The 22,364-nt window shown below is 35.8% G+C and overlaps 1 protein-coding gene across 1 annotated transcript in view; it reads left to right on the top strand.

Moving 5' to 3' along the window:
* The window catches only part of LOC140164869 (probable ATP-dependent RNA helicase DDX47), a 28,744-nt gene extending 6,703 nt beyond the window's left edge, over window positions 1–22,041 (top strand). Inside the window, 13 exon segments of the mRNA XM_072188248.1 lie at window positions 203–296; window positions 771–959; window positions 2,306–2,377; window positions 3,987–4,057; window positions 4,550–4,669; window positions 5,580–5,696; window positions 10,500–10,526; window positions 10,528–10,612; window positions 10,615–10,646; window positions 15,646–15,722; window positions 16,744–16,875; window positions 17,514–17,643; window positions 18,153–22,041. Of these exon segments, the coding sequence (XP_072044349.1) occupies window positions 203–296; window positions 771–959; window positions 2,306–2,377; window positions 3,987–4,057; window positions 4,550–4,669; window positions 5,580–5,696; window positions 10,500–10,526; window positions 10,528–10,612; window positions 10,615–10,646; window positions 15,646–15,722; window positions 16,744–16,875; window positions 17,514–17,643; window positions 18,153–18,269 (1,263 nt within the window). The 3' untranslated portion in view covers window positions 18,270–22,041.
* The last annotated feature ends 323 nt before the right edge of the window (window positions 22,042–22,364 follow it).

The raw sequence follows: 22,364 nt of genomic DNA, 5'->3' as shown, positions 1-22,364 counted from the left end.
TTTTTACTTTGCAAGAATTGATTCTTGGATTCTCAATGAAATTTTAACTTTGCTTTCATTTTTGATCATCAACTTTTATTCATTCATGTGCATTGTACACATAACAGGAAAGCAAGAAGCCAAACAATTGTATACAAATTTACAATTCACTGAATGTTACTTTCACTAATACAGTAAAGTATCCATTATCATTTTATCACAGGGTGTAACTGAGGCATTGTGTGAGGCATGTAAGCAGTTAAAATGGAAAGAGCCAACCAAAATACAGCGAGAGGCGATTCCACTTGCATTACAAAGTAAGTCACAATTCTTGATGGAACATGCAGTGATTTGAACCAAGATATTTGTTTCAATTAGAAATAAATCACTTATAATACTGATACTTACGTATGTTGCAATGACTACCAAGGATTTTAAGGGCAGTACTTCCAAGCAATGCATCCCCTGGTTTTTGAAGGAATATGCTGCTGTGAATTGAAAGTGGACCCATGGCTATACCAATTCTCCAAGAAGAATGAACCCATGGCTATAGCAAATTTAACAAGTTTTTACAAGGTTTCCCAAAATCTTTGTCAAGTTTTGAAAATTGAGAACATTTTGAAAAATCACTCATCCCTATACCAAAACTGGTCTTGAAAAATGGGTCATGAAATTACGACCTTATGTATGCAGCAAATCACTATATATGGTCACTCATTTGTACTGAGTCCCCACCCATAACAATTTTTCATGCTTGTGTATCATATTTATTTCACTTATTTTATCAACAGACAGAGATGTAATTGGGCTAGCTGAGACTGGTTCTGGTAAAACCGGTGCCTTCACATTGCCTATTCTACAAGCCTTGCTGGATAATCCACAGAGATTATTTGCCTTGGTACTGACACCAACAAGGGAATTAGCATTCCAAATATCAGAGCAGGTGGAAGCCTTAGGCTCCACTATCGGTGTGACATGTGGTAAGTTGATAGGAACTGCTAAACCTCACAATGCCCAATGCTTGCTTGAGAACTGAAGACTTGGGTACAATTACCGAATAGGGTGCAACTTGCTAGACTTCGAGTCCAGTCCTCGTTTACAGAGTTTAGGTTTAGGGTTTAGGGTTGGGGTAGGGCAGTATTGTAATAAGACTAGTAGAGTTGCACCCTATTCGGCAATCGCTCCAAGACTTGACTGTCTGTGAGATATATGTATGGCGTATTCCATATCAAAGCACATTATATCAAAAGTGGAGCTCAAAAATACCACCATGACTATTAACATAACATGTCATGTTGCAACAAATATAACAAATTAAAAGTTGTTGGTGTTCATTGTATATAGGAAACATGTTTAACAGATAAATCTACCAGACAAACTAGTACAGTTAGCACAATAAATATGGTAGTAGTTCAATTTGAAATATCAGTGACATCAAATGATGCAGTAATAACCAAGTTATGAAAAAAAACCTATAGATTCAAAAGTTGTAACCCTATATTATACACATGCATGTTATATGCATGACAATAACCTTATTCAATCATGCTGAGTGCCGCAAACAGTGGGGCTTTTTATGGTAAACTTTGACGGAATAGTGAAAATGGCAACTTGTACCTTCCATCGGTTTTAGTTTCATAACTTAGTTATATATGTACCATTTGCTGTCACATCTCAAATTAAAGAAAACATCCTTGCGGTCATTATGGTTACCTTGATTTTCATGTAATGGACTGAACTGCTAGTTTATTTATTGTGCTAACTGTATATTGCAATAAATTCACATTTAATTCCCAGAATTTCTGATGTGCAGATAATAATGCGCTCATTAACTCATTTGATGATGATGATGATGCAGCTTTGGTTTCAATTGCAAAGGCTTTTAGGAATTACTGAAATGGTCTTATTGTTTCACATGGTTTTGGAGCAGCTAATTCTACATTATGTAGTATTTCTGTTGTTTATAAGAAAACCAATGAGGCCATGGAGGGGAAAAACCCTGTTCTACAGGTGGACAGACTTGCCGAGTTGGGTTGGTCAGGAGTTAGTTTTTTTTTTCTGCTAGAGGCTACATGACCTAAAAAATTGTATTGTAAATATATTTTGACAACTTTATGATTTTTTCCCCATAGCTGTTTTTCAATATGCATGTCATAATTAGCTACATGTATTAATCGCCAAAACGCAAAAATCTGTTTCGCTTTGGCATGTAGAACAAGGTTTTTTTTTTTTTGCTGCCTAAGTTGAGCAATGTGGTCAAGGCACAATGCCTTCAAATACTCTTTGGAATATAACATTGTATACTTTGTTTTCTGTTGCCATACAGCTGTGGTAGTTGGAGGTATAGACATGATGACTCAAGCCCTGCAATTAGCTAAGAAGCCTCATTTCATAGTTGGTGAGTATTGAATGTATACTCCAAGGTTTAGATTAATGTCATCCTCATCCTTGTACGTCCTCACCATGCAAGCAATTTAACAGAAGAATGTGTAATTCACCATGTTTGGATGTCAATTGGTAATATGAGAATAGTGTACATTGGAATTGTTTGTCATTGATTGAGTGACAGCTTTTTTTTAATGGAAACTTATAGCATTTACTGTAAGGACAGGGGAAATGCGCAATGCGCAAAAAAAGCTGATAATTACACATTTTGGGCACAATCGCACATTTTAGGTCCGACCACAAATTTTATGATTTGCCCAAAATTAACCATTTTTCAAGTACTCATTTTCCAAACACCTGAGTTTTCACTATAATCAAAGAATTCATAATGATCTGCAACACAGTGCATGTTAAAAAAAAGTATAGAAAATAGGCTGTCACAAAAATTTGCAAAAAAAAATTTAGAAGAAAAACAGTCAAATTTTTTAATATTGCATATTTGGGGAGAAAAATCATCATTTTGGTAAAAAATTAGCAAATTACAGACTATCAAAAGCTGGCATGCGATTTTACTCTCAAAAATAGCGCAATTTCCTATGCTTAACTTACTGCTTTTATTATCAAAAGTATCAGATATCTGATGATAAACCTCATTGCCACACTTAACGAGAATACCTCCAGATTATATATAAAGAGTACAGACTCAAAATTGCACCTGGCGTAATGCTATATAGTAAATCTGCCATCTTGGTATGTCCCTCTTAAAGGGCATATTGTGTACATCCGGCATAATATTGGCAAGAGCCCAAAATGGAATGACAATTTACAAAGGTTTACGCTTGCAGCGATGAGCACTCATTTTTTACACAGAGAATGACCAAATAATCAAAGTTTGCAAGGTGCATAGTGAAATAATCCAGTAAACTATTTTGCCTCCATGAGCGACACGTAAACATGTCTGACTCAACTTTTTTTTTTTAACGGTTTAGACAAATAACCGTTAATTTACACCCCTAGACTCAGACCTACGTACGCGGGCATTCAAAGAGAGGACGTGTGTGTAAAAGCGTGTGTATAGGTATAAAAGTGTGTCTGTCCCAGCATTCAAAGCGAGGACAAGAGTGAGTTTCACACATTCAAAGTGAGGACATTTTTCACAGCGAGGACATCTCCGAATAGCACATACAAAGAGAGGAATTCACCCATACCTCCCTATACCCCCTACAGAAAGAGTGTCATCCTGTGCACCTGTTCACAAAGTGAGGACTGGGATTTTGTCCTCGCTATGCCAAAATGTTCTCACTTTGAATGTGGGAAACTATATCTTGTCCTCGCTTTGAATGACTTGATGAACACAACACTCTTTGAATATAATCTCTTTGATATAAATTCACACTTTGATTTACAAAGATAAAAATGATGCAGCATACCTCATCATAAAACCCAATGAAAATAAATGTTTATCTTTAGTAGGCCTGTGTTCCTCCCACCATACTGTGTTGCCATGAATTTTAGGCCTAATTAGAAGGGGCAGCTTACATATAAAGTGTATAACAATTTAAGGGAACACTTTGAAATACTGTAGATTTGTATTCATTTATTTATTGTTTCATTATTTTTAGCAACACCTGGTCGACTCTTAGATCATCTAGAAAACACCAAAGGTTTCAACTTGCGGGCTCTTAAGTACCTGGTAAGTCCAAAATTGAAATCAAATAACCAGATTATTAGGTTACAGCATATACTGGAAACCTACTAATTACAAATTTAAGGCACTTACTGGAATGCCAGTTCTGAGTTTGTAGAATTCTGTTGTTCATTGCACTGGGTGATACTGATTACACTACATGATTCCTGGTGGCAGGTTAACAACATTGCACTGGAACTCTGTAGTCACTACTGCCGTCATTCCAGAGTAACCTACAAAATGTGTAGCCTATGTTGGCCGACTGTGTCACTTCATCGGAAACAAGGCAATAGGGTACCATTCTGCAGTGTCAAAAGTGGCCCAAGCCCATTAAAGTACCGAAAGACCGCTACACGTTAGTATCATCTGTTTTTATCAAGAACTTTAAATAAATATTAGCAACATTAAGACTCATGTCTCTTTAATTGTGTCACATACAGCATATCTAGCATCAGTTTTGCCTTGCTCATAAGTGTGTCCTCCTTTCTGTTTGTGTAGGTAATGGATGAAGCTGACAGAATTCTCAACATGGATTTTGAACCAGAAATTAATAAAATTCTGAAAGTGATTCCCAGGGAGAGGCGGACATATCTGTATTCAGCTACAATGACCAAAAAGGTAGGAATATTCATTGATGTTTATATCTTTCCAAATGTGCTGATTTTAAATGTTGTAGATGTTTGCAATCATTGCTCGAAATAAGCCAAAATCTTTTAAGGCCATTCAGGTCTTTTGGGTTTGAAATATACCAGCCTTCATCGATTTTCACGGGCCCAAACTCCAATTACAAAATGTTAATTTTACATCACTGATCCACATTTCTGACACTTTGCTTCAGACTCACAAATCAGCAACATGTAATACCATGGATTAATGTTGAAGTCAGTATTACTTGAGGCTGTCTTAATGACTTTGGTGACAAAATTGTAGACCTGGCTTATTTTGAGCACTGTTTACAATCAGCATATAGTGAGCTCAACTTCTGGGCTATATTTGCCTGTTGTTGAATTTGTGTATCTGAATTATAAGAGTACAGAGTCATTGTATATTCGAAATACATCTTGTTTACAAGACTCAGTAAGATTATAGATCCATTACTACCTACCTCTAGCCTCTGAGTACCTGCATCTATATAGCTCTCTCATGGGCTTGGCCTACTGCCAATCCTTCAACAGGTGTTGCTTAGACTGAGCTACATGGTTGTGATGATACAGTGACTACGTTTGTGCGTAAAGTATAGAGAGAGAAAATAGAATATGTGTTCTTCATTAGGCTCAGTAAATTTACATGCTTGGATTTTGTTTCATATTGTCAAGGAAATATGGTCAGTCAGTGTCAGTGTCATAGAACTTCTGCCTTCATGACAGGTAGAGATCAGGAAGGGCTGCAGAAATTTTTATTGCCTTCAAAGCACCAATCTAACAATGAAATTTAATGATTTGTGTTTCAAAATGAACTATTCTAATGTACCAGACAGTAGATGTGTTGTTTTCAATGACATTTCAATGAATTGTTGACTGTTATTTAGGTTGCCAAACTACAGCGTGCCTCATTACAAGACCCTGTCAAAGTAGAGGTGTCAACCAAGTATCAGACAGTAGACAAGTTACAGCAGTCTTATCTCTTCATACCAGCAAAATACAAGGTAAGTCAGTTTGAGGAAGAGGAAATATATCATCAAACATTCACACAAACAAACAAAAGAGAATACATAATATGCTTTGCTTGAGAGAGACCATGTAATCACTATTAATATGCTACAAATATGAAGGCATGTATGGTGCTTATGTGTGTGGGGATATGGGAGGTAGGGTGTGTGTGCCGTACTATGTGCATTTGTTAATCATGTGAAACAGGTACATATAGATGTGGCTACACTTTGCCGATTGAGTGTTTGGCACGTGAGGGGTCTTGGGGTCAAAACCTGGTCATCTCTCCTTATACCCGCATGCAGAGCATGCAGGGTATCTTCCCATCCTGTGGTTTCTTCTCCTCCTCCTCCTCCTTTTCCTCCTCCATCAAACACATCATTCTGTCAAGGCTAGCGCTAAAACTACAAAGGCCCTGGAGCCCATATGTGGTACATTTATGGGCCCTACCCCGTAGAAGTTCCTTTTGCCCATCTTGGCCCCAGAGGTCAAAGGTCACGGGCCCCAGGGGCCCAAATGTGAAAATACAAAGCACGCCATTTCTCATCAAATGAAGCAGCCTCAGGGCCCTGAGTTGGTACACTGATAGCCCTAGGTGTACTCTATATTTACAAATATACAAGAGCCCCATATGTTATATATTGTGGGTCCCAAGGGCCCAAATGTTAAAATATGGTGCAACAGATTGACAAGCCTAGCTCTAAAAGTACAAGATCACTAGGGCTCATATGTGGCATATGTATGGGCCCTAAGTTGTAGATGTGCCTTTTGCCCATTTTGGCCTCAGATGTACAAGGCTGGGGGCCCCAGGGGCCCAAATGTTAAAACAAAGGGCCGGCTGTTTCTCAGCAAATGATATAGCTACATGGTTCAGATTTGGTACACAGATAGGTCTTTAGTATTATATTGTCATATGTATATATAATCCCCCATATGTCACATAATATGGGCCCCAGGGCCCCAAACGCTAAAACATAGGGCCGGCCGTTACTCAGTAAATAAAGCAGCTACAATGCCCAGCTGAGTCTACTGATAGCACTTGAGAATTATACTTCAACATATGTACATGAGCCCCATAAGTCATATATATTGGGCCCCAGGGCCCCAAATGTTAAAACAAAGGGCCGGCCGTTTCTCATCATATAAAGCAGCTTTATGGCTCAGAGTTTGTACACAGATTGCACCTGAGAACTACATTGTTATATGTACATCTGAGCCCCATATATCACATAATATTGGCCCCAGGGCCCCAAACGCTAAAACATAGGGCCGGCCGTTATTCAGCAAATAAAGTAGCTACAGTGGCCAGCTTGAGTCTACTGATAGCGCTAGAAAGTTATACTTCAACATAATTATGTACATGGGCCTCATAAGTCAAATATTATGGGCCCCAAATGTTAAAACAAAGGGCGGGCCGTTTCTCATCAAAGAAAGCAGCTTCCGGGCTCAGAATGTGTACACAGATAGCACCTGAGAATTATATTGTTACTAACACCCACACCCCATCCACCCCACACACGTGGGACTAAACAGACAGATCGTATTATATCATAATTGGAAATACCAGCGTGAAGCGTTAAGGCTGTTCCAGTTAAATTACATACCTATTGGCTGTTCCATTTAATTTACATACTCCCTCTGAAATGGCCCAAAAAAAGGCTGTTCCGTTTAATTTACATACTCCCACTGAAATGGCTGTTCCATTTAATTTACATACTCCCTCTGGAATAGTTCCCCTGAATCATATTGCATAGCCTCACTGTGAGTAAGAGAGACTGACAACAGCAACCTATGGAGAGTAAGAGAGCGACTCCCCTGGGAGGGACTTTTTACAATTTCTTTATTTTAAGTGCTACGACAGTGCAACCTACATTCAATCAAAGCTTGTGACTTGGACTTTCATTCTTTACACATACAATTTCTTTATTTTAAGTCCTCAGCAAATAAGGACTGTAAGTTTGAGTACACCGATAACATGCGGGTATAGCCGTATTTGTGTACAAATATATAGCCTTCTAGTTTTTCATTCCTTTCCTTTTATAGCCAAAAATCACTTCTAGCATTAGGGTTATGAGGATGAACACCATCTACAGAGGGTGTTAAACACATTAGACTTGAGGGGTGACGTATAATTAATATGATACTGTGCTACAAGTCTAACCAGCAAACTGCAAATGTACTAAAAATAATATAAAGCAAGTATCCGCAACTGAATGCAGCATTCCAAGCGGCGCTAACGGCTTATAAGGGGAAAAAGATGTTTTATACCTTCATTATGTCCAAGGAGAACCATCCTAAGCCATATAAAAGGCTAAAATCCAAGAGCTTCCATTGGCACTGGACTCCACCAGAGGCCATAAAGTGAGCCCATGAACCCAACCTGTTAGTCAATCCCACCACTCTCATGGATATAGTGGCACTTAAGAATTCCCTATATGTGTACATCCATATCAAAACGATGCACTTGTCGTGTGCTACATGTGTCTCATTTCACATTATAGCTCGGAATAAATACCAGGCTCATCTCCGAAGTGGAGGTCACTTCAAATAATCCCCAAGTCACATAGTTATGGAATGTTGTCTGTATTCCTAAGCCATGTGACTTAAAATGATTTGAAGCTACCACCACTTCGGAGACGAGTCTGGTATTTATTCCGAGGTATTATGTGAAATGAGACACTTGTAGCAGCTGACAAGTGCATCGTTTTGATATGGATGTACACATATTTTAAAGTGGCTCTTAATTTGAGGACCCCTGTTATAAAGGGTCCATGGTAAGGTGAGTTGAACTCAAATATGTGCAGGGTTGGTGATTTTTTTTTGATTTAAATTGGATTTTTTAATTTATATCAATTTTTTTGATTTTTTTTTATTGATTCCAAGAACTGCTATACCCCATGATAAAGTCAAAAGAGACCAATAATGGAATGCTAGACTTATGCACAATCCTATCAGGTATTTACAAAAAATCAAAACGTGTTTTAAGATGTGAAAATTTCAAAGAAAAAATTTGGTAAAATCATGAGGGAAAAAAGCTGTTGAATTCTGCACCTTAAAAAATGATTTTTTTTAAAGCAATAGATTAAATGACGTCATAAAGGTATTTAATTGTATCCCAAAGGAAGTAAAACATATAGAAATTAAGGAGGCTGTGTACTCTCAGACATGCATGTAGTAAAAGTGCAATAACTTTGTAATTATTTGCGCAAGACATATAAAAGTATACATTTTTATGAAGGCAAGACATCAATAAATCTTAATATAAATACAGATTTGGGGTAAAAACGACAATTATCAAAAAAAAAAAAAAAAAGTGAGTTTTTGGCAATATTTATTAGGTACATCATAACAAAAAACACTCTTTCCAAAATATTTTATTTTGTTTTAGCTCAATCTGGAGACTCCATTCCAAAAACGTTTTTTTTATTTGTTTGATATTGGCCTTATTTTTTGAGATATTGACCATATAAGGCATCAAATTGAACTTTATTAAATTCACAAACGCCTATTTGCACAAAATGATGCCTAAAATCGGAAATAGACCAAAATATAAAAAAATTAGAAAACCGTTTCTTGAGTCGATCATGCTTTTTACGATGATCATATTTGCTTACCTATAGATGCTGTATTTATTGAGTTATCGTGTACCTAAATCGTCATTTTACCGAGAAAATGAACATTGAAATAATGGCGTTGAAGTTTAAAGTGGTCACATTTTGCACTTTCATCGAATCTACAGGAGAATCGGCAGTTTTATTTTTCTACCTTACATTACATAAACATCGGGTAAATCCACGGCCGCTTGAGAAGTTTGAGCGAAATCCATTCATAACTTGATATTTAAATCGGGGGAAAGAACTTGAAAAAACCCACATTTTATCAGCTAAAACGGAGCCATTTGACCACTAGGTTTTTGTGCTTCCGTGGTGTTTCCATAAGATGCGCCAGCGCATGCAGATAAGCGTCGGCGTATGCGTAAGCGTATTTGTGCGTTAACAAATTGCGCGATCATAGCGCGATCGTTGTTCTTGTGGCGTGTACCCTGCTGGTACAACAAAGATTTTCTTTCCTTTTCAATTTCAAACACGAGTGGAATAGTGAAATAAAATCCTTAAAATATTGCAGTTGGAGTTTACAAATCTGGATTTTCATTCCTTGTATTTGAAGAACTTTGTTTCAAAACCCCTTACATCCACTTGAGCAATTTTGAGAACACATCAAAATATCATCAAAAAAATCACTGATATAAGGGGGTTTTCAACAAAAGCAGTTTATGGCGGGATGCTCATCATACCCAAGCATCCCGCCAAAAACTGCTTTTGTTGAAAACCCCCATATATAAGTAGTTTTTTTGATGATTTATTGATGTTATCTCAAAATTGCTCAAGTGATGTAAGGGGTTTAAACAAAACTCTTCATTATAAAAAACATAACAAAGTACAAACATATCAAAAAAACTCAATTTTGTGAAAGAAACAATGTCTAGAGTACACAGCTGCCTTAATTTAAATTTATCAAAAATGGTAAAAACTGAAAAAGTTGATTTAAATCAGTGATTTAAAAAAAAATCATTTGATTTAAATCGTGCCAACCCTGAATGTGTGTATCCTCAGTTGTATCGCTGTCCATACCTGTTGGTGTTTACACAAAGAATTGTGTGTAAAAGCTTAGCAGGAATAAACAGGATGACCAGCTTCATTAATCTTGTGTCCGTATTAAAAGTATTTTTTGTATTTATAAGTGTTTTTCTAAAAGACCAAGGATATTTTTAATGATGATCTTGCATTATGTTCCTGTAGGACTGCTACCTTGTATCTGTTCTGAGCAGAGTTAGCTGGCAATTCCTTCATGGTATTCTGTAGTACATGTAACAACACACAGAGGGTTGCATTGTTGTTGAGAAATCTGGGATTGACAGCATACCACTCCATGGCCAGATGACACAGGTATGGATATCACTTGTTTTGACATGATCTGATCCCACCAAGCCAATGGTAGCAAGTGCGAAATTGAGATAAAAGCAAAAATGGGGAGAAAAAAACCCCAATAAAATACATGAGAACTATTGGCATAGTAGAAGTTCATCATTTTGCTGAGGATTTTAGGAATTCAGTAACAGGACACTTGTCGTACATGTTGATTTTGATAATAACTCAATTTTCAAAATGGCCAGATTTAGACTGGTTGGATTAGATTGTGTCACATATATCACCATACAACATGTGTAAAAATATATCAACTTTTCATAAAACAACTATATTCAAAGAGTTAATGGTCTTTGACCTAAGTGATGGCCACATTGTCATATATCATAGACAATTTTTGAGAAAAAAAATGTTCTCAATCATGATGAACACATTCATATATAGATGTTTATCACAAGTAAAGTATTCAATAAATAGTCATAAAATGATTTGTTTTAATATTTTTGGTTACAATGAAAGTACAGTATATGTATGTTATTGAATGCAACATATCTCGACATAATTCTGATTTTGGATCTACCAGAACTGCGAAACCTGGAGTAAAATATGGACTATGTACATTCAATTGGATTTTGAGCAGGCACTTTGCATCGCAACTTTGCACTGGATCATCAATATTATCAATGACTCATGCTGGCAGTCATACACAGCATATATTTGTGTTCATTCCAATCTAACTGCAATGGGAACCACAAGGCCCAAGGAAGAGTTTAATTTTCGCACCAACACAAAGCGCTGCAAATTCCACAGATAGTTGTGTAAGCTCTAGTCAGTGGTAATGGCAGGTGCCCGTTGGATTAAATCATCACAAGATCTGGACGACCAATCACAATCCAGATCCAAGTAAAGATGCATTACATCATAGCTAATTTTAGTAGTCCAGTTCTGGGATTTTCCTCCATGGATGCCTGTGTTGACAATTTTATAAAATCAAATGTAAGTAGTCCAATTGGGGAATTAAGAGGGAACTCGTATGGCCACTGAAAAGATCAGATGTGGAAAATCTCCAATTACCTCATTGTTGATGAGATTTTGGGATTGTATAATTTATATCCTATTTTACTCATTACCATTCTGAAATTTGATGTTCCATTGAAATCGCAAAAAAAAACTTCTATTTGTGGTATAACCATGGCAGTTAGCAACCTGGACAACCGATTCTTTTGTTATGCAAGGCTCACTCAGTCATTTAATGAGGCAATACAAACGATCAAATTTGGTGTTGAAATGAGCTAAATTTTGAGTTGCACCTTTTCAATGTAAAATTAATTTTCTCGGCCAAATGAAAAGCAATCATTTTCATTTTTTCAGTAAATGTCAGGTCAAATTGTAGTGCTTGATACTGTATTTTTTTTTTTCAAATCCTAGTGTTAACTTAGGCGTGAAATTCAGTCATTTCCTGTAAGATTTTCGATTTTGATAGGCTTAAACTCTGCCTGCGAGCCTTTTTTTGGATCAACTTTTTAGATTTTCAAAGTAATATAGTTAGCTAATGATGGATTTTCCCAACTTTCTAACGCACATCACCGCTGACGATATATCATAGTTTTGTCAGAATTTCCGTTTTGATTTCACCATTTTTACTGCGGCTGAAATTTTTTTAAATCAACGCGTGAAATCTAAAGCTCATACTAGCATTGTGGATCGATATCCCTGGGTTTAATAGGAATCCCGGCATGGCTACAGTGTTGCCAGAACTTCAATATAACAACGCGAAATTCCCAGGCCTAATAGCGCTCCTACTGATCATGTTTATAGCGATGAGGATCTTTCATCACGTGAGTGATTAATTATTTGATTTCATCATCACCGTGATCATCGGACCAATGTGTTGAAATTTGCTTCTCCTCAAAACAACTTTGCCCAACAATCTTACATGCAATTGGGCAATATTTTAAACAAAACTTTCTTTTACAAAACATAATATTACGCTGTATGTTTTATGATCAAGCAAACTGTTTGGAACACACTTCCAAATAACCTTAATAACGCCCCAGACTTTCGTTATTTAAACGCCAGCTTAAAACCAATCTTTATAAATTGATTGTTTATATGTTTGTTTGTAAATTTAGTGCTTTAAGCGATTTGAGTTCCTCATCAGAGATTGTGCCTTATAAGAACCATTCATTATCATTGTTAACTTAAACAGGTTTTTGTTTTTAAACAAAAACCTGTTCAAGCAATTATTTAAAATTGCTTGCCTAAAAACAGAATAACTTGGATGTTAATACTTGGCGTAGTGTTTCAATTGTCATGAAGCTGACTTGGTATGGTGCCTTTTGTTTGTGTTTGTTTGAAACTGCTTTTGGAAACCCACCGAAAGTCATAGGCCCTAATGAAGCAGCCAAAACAATACCAGGTTAAACATGGAAGTTTATAAAAACCTATTAAATAGGAAAAAAAAACATTTGTGGCAACAATAAGCCTTGCATTGAAAGTCATGGTTAAAGTGTGTTGAGTACCACCCCAAAGTTTCCCTACATACACCACCACTACCCACCTCACACACCTCTGCACCCACCCCACCCCATAGGCCTACATGTACATGATATTACATAATAATATATAGCATATTAGCTATACATTTAGGTATAGCGCTTAATTATGACAAATATGGTTAGGCCTATAGGCCTACATGTCAAATTAAAAACAAACCCGAACACAAGTCTGAAGGGTGTAATGAAAATGGCAACCCGCGATGGGGGGCGGGGGTAGGTCATACAAAATTCACCTGGAGAATGGGATAGGAGGGACAGAAGATTATAATCCCCTATAATAACACGCTAATTTTTCTAGGTTTGGAACGTGGATTTTCCCATGGACCTCAAGTGTGCGTCTCTTAATACGGACTAACCTAGGTAAACAAACAAACAGACAGACAAAATGGTTTTCATAATCATGGAATCCATATAAATTGAAATTGCAGGGAGCAAATTTTTAAAATTCACCTCATTTACCAGAAAACCCAATTGGGGATTTGAACTACCAAATCGCTGATCGGGCAATCTTTGCTTTTCAATGGAAAATTGCCCTGGATGACAACAATGAAAATATCGACTGGTTGCTCACGAGATAAAAGTACTGAGTTTGACATTTTCGAGCATGAAGGGAAAAGGGTAAAATAAAAGCGGAAATTCTGACAAAACTATAATATATAGACCCACACGATGTGCCTTACAGAGGTGGGAAATATCTTTCTTTAGCAAACTATATTAGTTTGAGACGCTAAAAATCAATTCCGTAAAAAGCTCGCGGGCGAACACAAGGCCTATAAAAATCAAAAATATCACACTAAAAGACACAATTTGATGTTTAATTTTAACACCAGGATTTTTAAAAAAAAATGTATATCCAAGCACCAAATTTTTAACTGACATTACTGAAGAAAAAAAAATATTGCTTTATATTTGACTGAGAAAATGAATTTCATAGCAAAAAGGTGTATCTCTGAATTGTGCTGATTTTAACATGTATCGATCGACTTTTAGCGCGACTAAGCATTTCTAAAGAATCGGTTGTCCAGGTTGCTGACTGATGGTATAACCTTACAAGTTTTTAATGCCCTTTTCCATTTTGGGTATGTCCAGCGAATTTCACTTTGATGAAATCGGGCCATGCACAAAAATTCTGTAAGCTTACTACTAGATACTAACATCTTACCGATACTGCTTTATGATTAAATGTTGGTGTTATTCCTGCTACTTGCATGCTTTGTATAATATTGTTATGAATTCGGCAGAGTGACGAATCGCGCATTTTGAGCATATTGAGTTTTTGTATGCTTATGATTATGTTTCAGGTTACCTTTTATTTCCACCAAAAATTAATAGTAAATCTTACTGACCGACGTAGTTATTGAAATTTTGATTTGGACGAGTCGCGCTTAAATGCGATAAATGAATTTGGCAGAGAGACGAATCGTATACTTAGCTGTACAAATCAGGTTTATCTATAGTATAGTATAGCGGGAAACCCCGAATTTTCTATATTACATGTCCTATACTGATATATTTGATACCAACGTATAGCTGTAAGTATCTTCTATCCAGTGATACCAAAATAAGTACAAACATTCCCCACATGATATTGCTGTGGTTTAATAATCTGAGTGCGCCCGTGAAATTGGAAAATCATACATAAAATATAGGCCAATATTGTTCTTTCTGCTTTAAAATCATCGAGTTTTTGCTAAATATTACAGGGATGACTATTTATAACTTTTATAGCAAGTTAAGTCTTAGGACAACCAGTAATTTCTACACAAAAGCCCCAAATCAAGAATGTGTGCTATGGTTTACACGTAGTTGAATGCGTATTTGACCTCTCTCTGCGCAGTGGTAGAGACATCGTGGATAAAGCATAAAGCCGAATAGCTGTTAAAACACGTTTTGAGGGATATATCAATTGTTTCAGAACATGCAAGTATTGCAAATAATTTGTGTACATTCACTTCTATAATACATTTCAAATGAGTGCTCACGAATGTTCTAAATTTTTAGAAGGACCAATGGTATAGTACCAAGATTTTCAAATGCTGTTTACTCAGCACAGCAATTTTGGGTATTCGGCACTCTGCCGTGTTCATAACGATATGTAAGTGAATATATTGACATAAAATCACTATTTCTTCTCAAAAGAAAGTGTAAAATGAAGTTGAATACGGCATATTTGCTTGTTTTGCTGTTTACAATGATCGGGAACACAATGCAATGCGCATATACATTGTACCAACGTATTGGCTTGCTAATTGTGCTAATTAGTCATATTTACACTGAAAAGATGCATAAAGGGGACAATATTTGACATTGTATGTTTAAGTTCGAACAAATTCCATGTCCTAAACCATTTGTTTATAAAACACATGTACATGTATGTACATTATTTGAAAGTATTTTGTTACCAAATAATTTCCATTTTGAAACATTGTTTAACCTTTTCTTTTTAATTTTATTTCCTTCAGAATAAACGACTTGGAACATTGAATAAATTCAAAGCCAAGAACAGATCCATCTTAATAGCAACAGATGTGGCTAGCAGGTAAGCTATCTATGTATCAAAACTACCAATGGACACTTACATGTAACCATACTAAACAGGGGGAATATTAAAAAGTCTTGATTGCACCATGCATACCTGCCAAGTGTCTGTTTTTTGCCAGAAAGTCTAAAAATGTATAAAAAAAAGTCTGGATTTCCTGATTTGTTTCAAGAGAAACAACAAAAAACCAAAACAGTTATCCACTGCCTGGATACATACTTGGCCTATAGATGGCACTATTGAAGTCATATTCTCATTGTATGGAGGGGTCAGGGGTGTACTAAGTTCACACAGTGCCATAGGTTTCTATGTATATCATGGAAAAGGTAATATGTAAAGGTGAAAGGTCATACAGTACATTCACCTATGGAATATGTTGTATGCCTTTTGGACTAGGTCATACAGTACATGCTCCTAGGGAATATGTTGTATGCCCTTTTGGACTTCATTTCTGCAGGTGCTTTTCTGAGAAGCCCTTCATGTGGCAAAGATCTGTTCAATTTGTTCACAATTAATTTTTTAATCCTTATGCCATATGCTTTCACATGATGCAACTCTTGTAATGATTGGCCTCACAGAAACAGTTACAGTAAATCAAAGATCCACTTTTCTCTTGAGTTAGTAATAGACTGTTAATGCATTGTAAACTGAAATAGCGCTCCAGAAGGCATTTAAATGTGTACAAATATGGCTTGCTTGCAGAGCAATTCATAAAACCCTAAAATCCAGAAGCTTCCAGTGATTCCGCGGACCTGCCTGCTAAGGGCTTCACCCCAAGGTGCTCACTAAGGACTGTTGATATATCAATTATAATCAATAAATCGACTATCCAACAATATTGATAATGCCAATATCACTCTCTGAAGAGAATTGATATATCGAAGTTGCTGATGATGAAAAAAGTGCTTGAGGAGGGCTAAATACTTATTATTTATTAACATACCTGAGGTATTCCATGAGGGGCGTACATGCAATTCTTGTTAACACTATCGATATATGTGTTTATTTTCATTAATTCCAGAGGTCTAGATATCCCACATGTTGACGTGGTCATTAATTTTGACATCCCAACTCATTCCAAGGACTATATACATAGAGTGGGCAGAACAGCGAGGGCTGGAAGGGCAGGAAAAGCTATCACATTTGTCACACAGTAAGTTGATCAGACTTAACACATCCTATGTGCAACACATAGTATTCTGAGTTGCAGGGAATCACACTCCCTGAGCAATTCACAATATTGTGAGTTGCATGTAGGACAACGATATTGGATATGTGGGTACGGAAAATCATACAATTACATGATAAACATGTGAAATGATTATTGCTCATGAGCAGTTTAGAAATCCACCTTCCTTGCACATCCAAGATGGCCGCCTTGGGCTTGTGCCAGGTCACATTATTGTGTTGTGCGCACATAGTGGGATTCACAAAACTATTTGGCGATAGGAAGTGTTCACATTAAGCTCTGTGCAGAAGATTGTTTTACATTTCATTGCAACTAGACATTACAATTGTTATAAGCTTTGGCCAACAAATGACTTGAATTTCCTTGAGTTTGTGATTGGCTAAGAGGCACACATAAATGGCTATTCATATCGGGTGATTCAGCCTATCAGTAACAAGTTACCAAGCAAAGAAAATTGTGTTGCTCAAAAAGTTACATTCTTTTCATCATTTTATTATTTCTATAGGTAACAATCCATGATTGGTTGCACTATGGGAAAAAAACAGCACTATTTTATGAGTGAACCGCTTATTCAAATTTGTTCTTTTTTAATTATAATTCAGATATGATGTTGAGTTATATCAGAGAATAGAACAGCTGATTGGAAAGAAACTTCCATTATATAAGACAGAAGAGGAAGAGGTGATGATGTTGATGGAAAGAGTTACAGAGGCACAGAGATTTGCTAAAATGGTAGGTCGATTTAGGCTCATACACTTTATCTGGTGTAGAAGTTGACTTGGAGAATGCAGACTGAGTATATACTTTGGTCGGCTTATAATTAATTGGCGAAAAAAATGAGACTCAAAACATTGAATATTGATATAGAATGTTGGGCACAGCACCTGTGCTACTTGCGGGTTGCGTAATGTGTAACTGGCGCCTGTTTATACAACTGTTTATACAAATTTACACTAGCACAAGTTGGGACTTTATTGAAATGCGCAATAACAAAAACCAAATAATTTTTGCCAATTTTAAGCAGAACAAAGTATAATCACCTCCGTAATGCTATAAAGATCTTCATGACCCTCATTTTAAAATGCAAGCTGCACCCCAACACATGAACACAGACAATTGGACACTATTGTGATACCATGCAGATACCATGCAAATAAAAAGCAATGTTATTACAATAAAATATTGTAGTATCAAGCAATGGAAAGGAATCAAAACTGGTAATTTTTTTATTTCTTTTTTAGGAAATGCGTGACTATGAAGACAAGAGGAAAGGAAAAGGTCGTCGACCTACAGAAGACTCAGAAGAATCACTTGGTGTGAGGAAAAAACTGAAGATGAAACACAAAGAGAAAACATAGTCTTATTTTTTATTATATTTTGAACTATTTATGTCTGTTAAGGATTGCAAACAAGGGAGCTGGTCAGGTCAAAGGCCCATTAGTTAGGAAGAACTAGTAATGGATGCCAAAATTAAAGTCCATTCCTGTTGACCTTTACCCCTGTCATGCTCTATTCCAGGGTACCGCACACTCTCATATCTGTGCATATATTACACTATTTATCAGAAGAGTTCCTTCACACTTCTAGTAGCGTTTGTAATGGGTAAATATGGAATTGGTTCCTGATTGGCTAATTGAATCAAGTCATGACATATTGGCACCTAATCCGTTAAACAAGCCGTATAGCATCATATGACCCTGATGTGAGTTGGATATTTTCATGTGGTAAACAGTGTGCATGTAAGCAAGTAAACATCTCAAAAAAAGTAACTAACCCCCCTTAAATAATGGCCATTATTCAAAAAGGGGCTATTGTATTACAAATCTGTAAAATGCGTTGGAAGCAGAATTTATTTCTGCGCATTTTGACACCTCATTTGTTACGATAGCCCAGAAAGCAATAAAACACCGGTCAATTTAATGTAGTGAGGTCCAGATTTGAAAGTTGCACTTACATACAAATTATACAATACAAAAACACTCAGATATCATTACACAGATTTCCTTTCATTACACTGAATACAAAATCAATACAATTTACTGCAACTTTCAAATCTTGGGTTATATTGATTTAAATGTACGCTGTGACGTCAATATTTAGTCAATTGCTGCAAATGAGGTGTCAAAATGTGCAGAAATAAATTCTACTTCTAACACATTTTACAGATTTGTAATACAATCACCCGCTTTTGAATAATGGTCATTATTTAAGGGGGGATAGTTCCTTTTTTTGATATGTTTACAAAGGTACATTTGATTTAGTTTGAAACTTGACCAAATTGAATAGATTTTGATATGATATATATTCACATTTAAAATTCTTCAGCTAGAAAACATGTTTAGTCTGGCAATATACTTTTCTGTCATGATATCTTAAAAAGCTGTCACATTTTCATTAAACACATAAAATAATACTGACTCCTTTTATGTCCCGTTGAATCCTAATCCTAAACCTGAACTTAAATTAGCAAACCCTTATTATACTATGTTTGTTGGTATCCCATAGTTTATTCTTATACAGGGTGAGTCAAAAAAAGTGCAATAGAGAAAATAATCCATTTTTACTTAAGAACCGAGTTGAACTTTTTAGGTTTGAAAACATTTTATATATGGTATATCCATCAGTGACCTTGTGTGAAAAAAATTAAGGAATTAGCATTTACCGTTTTGTTTTAATGACACATTTTATAGCGCTACCCAATTTTAATGTTTGTCCAAGAGACATCTAAAATTTGAATATCAGCCCACTCTGTGTAAGGTAGATTTGGACCAACTGCCATTTTCTTAACCTCACTGGCATTAAAATAAAATGGAGCACCCAAAGTGTTATTGCCCTTGGTCTCGTTTAAGGAGAAGAAACATTATTTGTTGTTATTTTCATTTTACCTTTACTTTAAAGATGTTTATTCTCTATCAAAAACATTTTTTTTTTCAAATGTCAAAATGAAATGCGCGCAAATTGAAATGGAAAGGATTACAAAATATCCAGTAAGTTGGACGTATTGGGATTAAAAACTGGAGTTGGAGTCGAGTGAGGTATGAAGGACTTAAAGTAATGTTAGGAAGTTTGTTTGAACAGAAAAAAAGAAATTAAAATAACGCAAAAATCAACCTTATTTAAGTTAAAGTCAGTTTCAGATATCGTTCCTTCACCGCGCACTGTGTGTTCTCATTCAAAATACATGGTACCTCCTGGACAAATAACGAAATTGGGTATCGCAACAAAAGGACTCATCAAAATTAAACAGTAGTTGCGATTCACTTCATATTTTCACAGAAGGTGGCTATTTAGTGTAGCATTTATAGAATCTTTCAATATTGGGAAAATTCGATTTGGTTCTTACATAAATATCGATTCTTTGCTCTATTGCAGTTTTTTTGACTCACCCTGTATTTTGGGTTTCATATATTTTGAACTCCATGTCTGTAAATGACCCATGGGTCACAGAATTGGTGTTAACCTGCATCAATTTGTACATAATTTAAGTGTAAACTAATTATACTTGAAATGGCAACTTTTGGTTGGGGTCATCAACTTGCAAGCTCAGTTGTGCTTATTTTCAGCTAATTTGTATCATTGTGTTAAATTATTGGCTTGATATATGTAATGTAAATGTGTATTTTGCATTGGTTTCCGTGCATGCATGCCAATTTCCATATGCCCTTTCTTGAGCAGACTGTGGTCCTGAGGAAGGCACAAAAGAACATGAGACGAAGACATATAGTATTGACATTACTGTTTTGACCTTTTATTGCACTTGAGCTTGTAATTCATATAATTTTAATAACAGGCTAACTTCTCTGTTACAAACCTTTCACACAAGCAACATGATCAGCACATACGAAGCGAAGTATTACATGAGGTGACTTAATTGAATGACATGTTGATACAATTCCTGACCTGATTGAATCATCATACCAGGACCCACTTTCAAATTAACACACAAGCTATGATGCAAAACAAGATGTTGGTTGGTGCAAAGCACTAAGATATGCATTGCAACAATTGCATCCACTTAGTACCTGATTAGTTATGAGCAGAAGTAATTTCCATAATTATACACAGTCTGTCAAAGGGAAATCACCAAATATAGTAACTTCAACATTTGTGGCACACATCTGGATCGTTTATTGAATATTCTAGTGCCACATTTCCACATAATTCCATTGAATATGGAAAGTGATTGCATTTTTCAGACTTGTTGATGTTACACAAAGTAATGTTAATTGTCTATCTTCAACAATTGTTTTTCATTTTGCCGATATTTCTTAGTTTGTTTACTATTTTTAAATGTGTATAAAAGTGGCATAATGCCACTTTGGAAAACACAAAATTTCACTTTGTAACCATACACAAATGTAATTAATTATTAATTAATTACCAGCTAATTTTGGCTGCCAAGACTTAGCAAAATGAAAGAGAACATCATTAGAAACATATCATCAGCCTGTTACGATAATTGTCCAAGTCATTTTTGGTAATTTTGTGAAAGTAAACATTTAAACATAATTATTCAATAATCTTTGAACAATAACAAATGTGACACGATCTGGTCCATGGGGGCCAAAGGGGGCATTTTTGAAAATTGAGTTACTGTAATTATTACATTGTACATGCAATATGCTATCATTTACTGAAAACACCAAAGGTCGAGCATACTTGGTCTTAAAGTTATGAAGTTTTTTGATGCCTATTTTCTTATGTATTTTGTTTTTTTACTCTATATTTTTACCTTTATGTCAGTTTCAAATTTGCCGCTTTTCCCCCATGGACCAGATCGTGTCACAAATGATGAGACAAATGAAAGGGAATAATCAGAAATAAAACGGGTGATTACCAAACTGATGTATGCTAGAACCATATTTTGTACTTTGTTCTCAAATTACAAAAAATGATTTGGGCAATTATCATAGCAGGGTGACAAAATGTGCCAATTAAAAAAAATTACTAAAAATCACTGTGCACCACTATGGAATGAAGCTGACTTAATTGTGTTTATTCTAAAATCACCTGTGAAAAGCTTCTAAGTATATATCTTGTACATCATGTGTTAACACTACAGTTGAAGTCAATTGTATACGTACATTGAACATAGTAAGCTAGTGAATACAATATACTTTGAAATGTAAATCACATTTGTTTCTGTCTGTTTTGTTTGTCTGTAAAAAGAAATGTAATCTCACCATGTCACAAGTTCACAAAGTTCTGGGCAAAAGAGGATGATAAGCATCACCAACACAGTGACTTAGGTGACAAATTGGGGTACTTGAAGATCACTTGCTGCACCTCGGAAAATAATGCTGCCACTAACTATGGATAGATACTTTTGCAAGTGTTGAGCCGTTACAGTAATTTTGATGTATTTTCCTTTTATGTGGCCAAATTATGTAGGGATTTGAGTCTCAAGTTCCTAATTGCAATAACAGTGTGCTTTGTGACCATAAGTACTGTAA

The sequence above is a fragment of the Amphiura filiformis genome, chromosome 11, assembly GCF_039555335.1.
Source record: "Amphiura filiformis chromosome 11, Afil_fr2py, whole genome shotgun sequence".
In the NCBI taxonomy this organism is placed as follows: Eukaryota; Metazoa; Echinodermata; class Ophiuroidea; order Amphilepidida; family Amphiuridae; genus Amphiura; species Amphiura filiformis.
The sequence above is the reverse complement of the archived record's forward strand: the minus strand, read 5'-3'. Positions and strand labels throughout refer to the sequence as shown.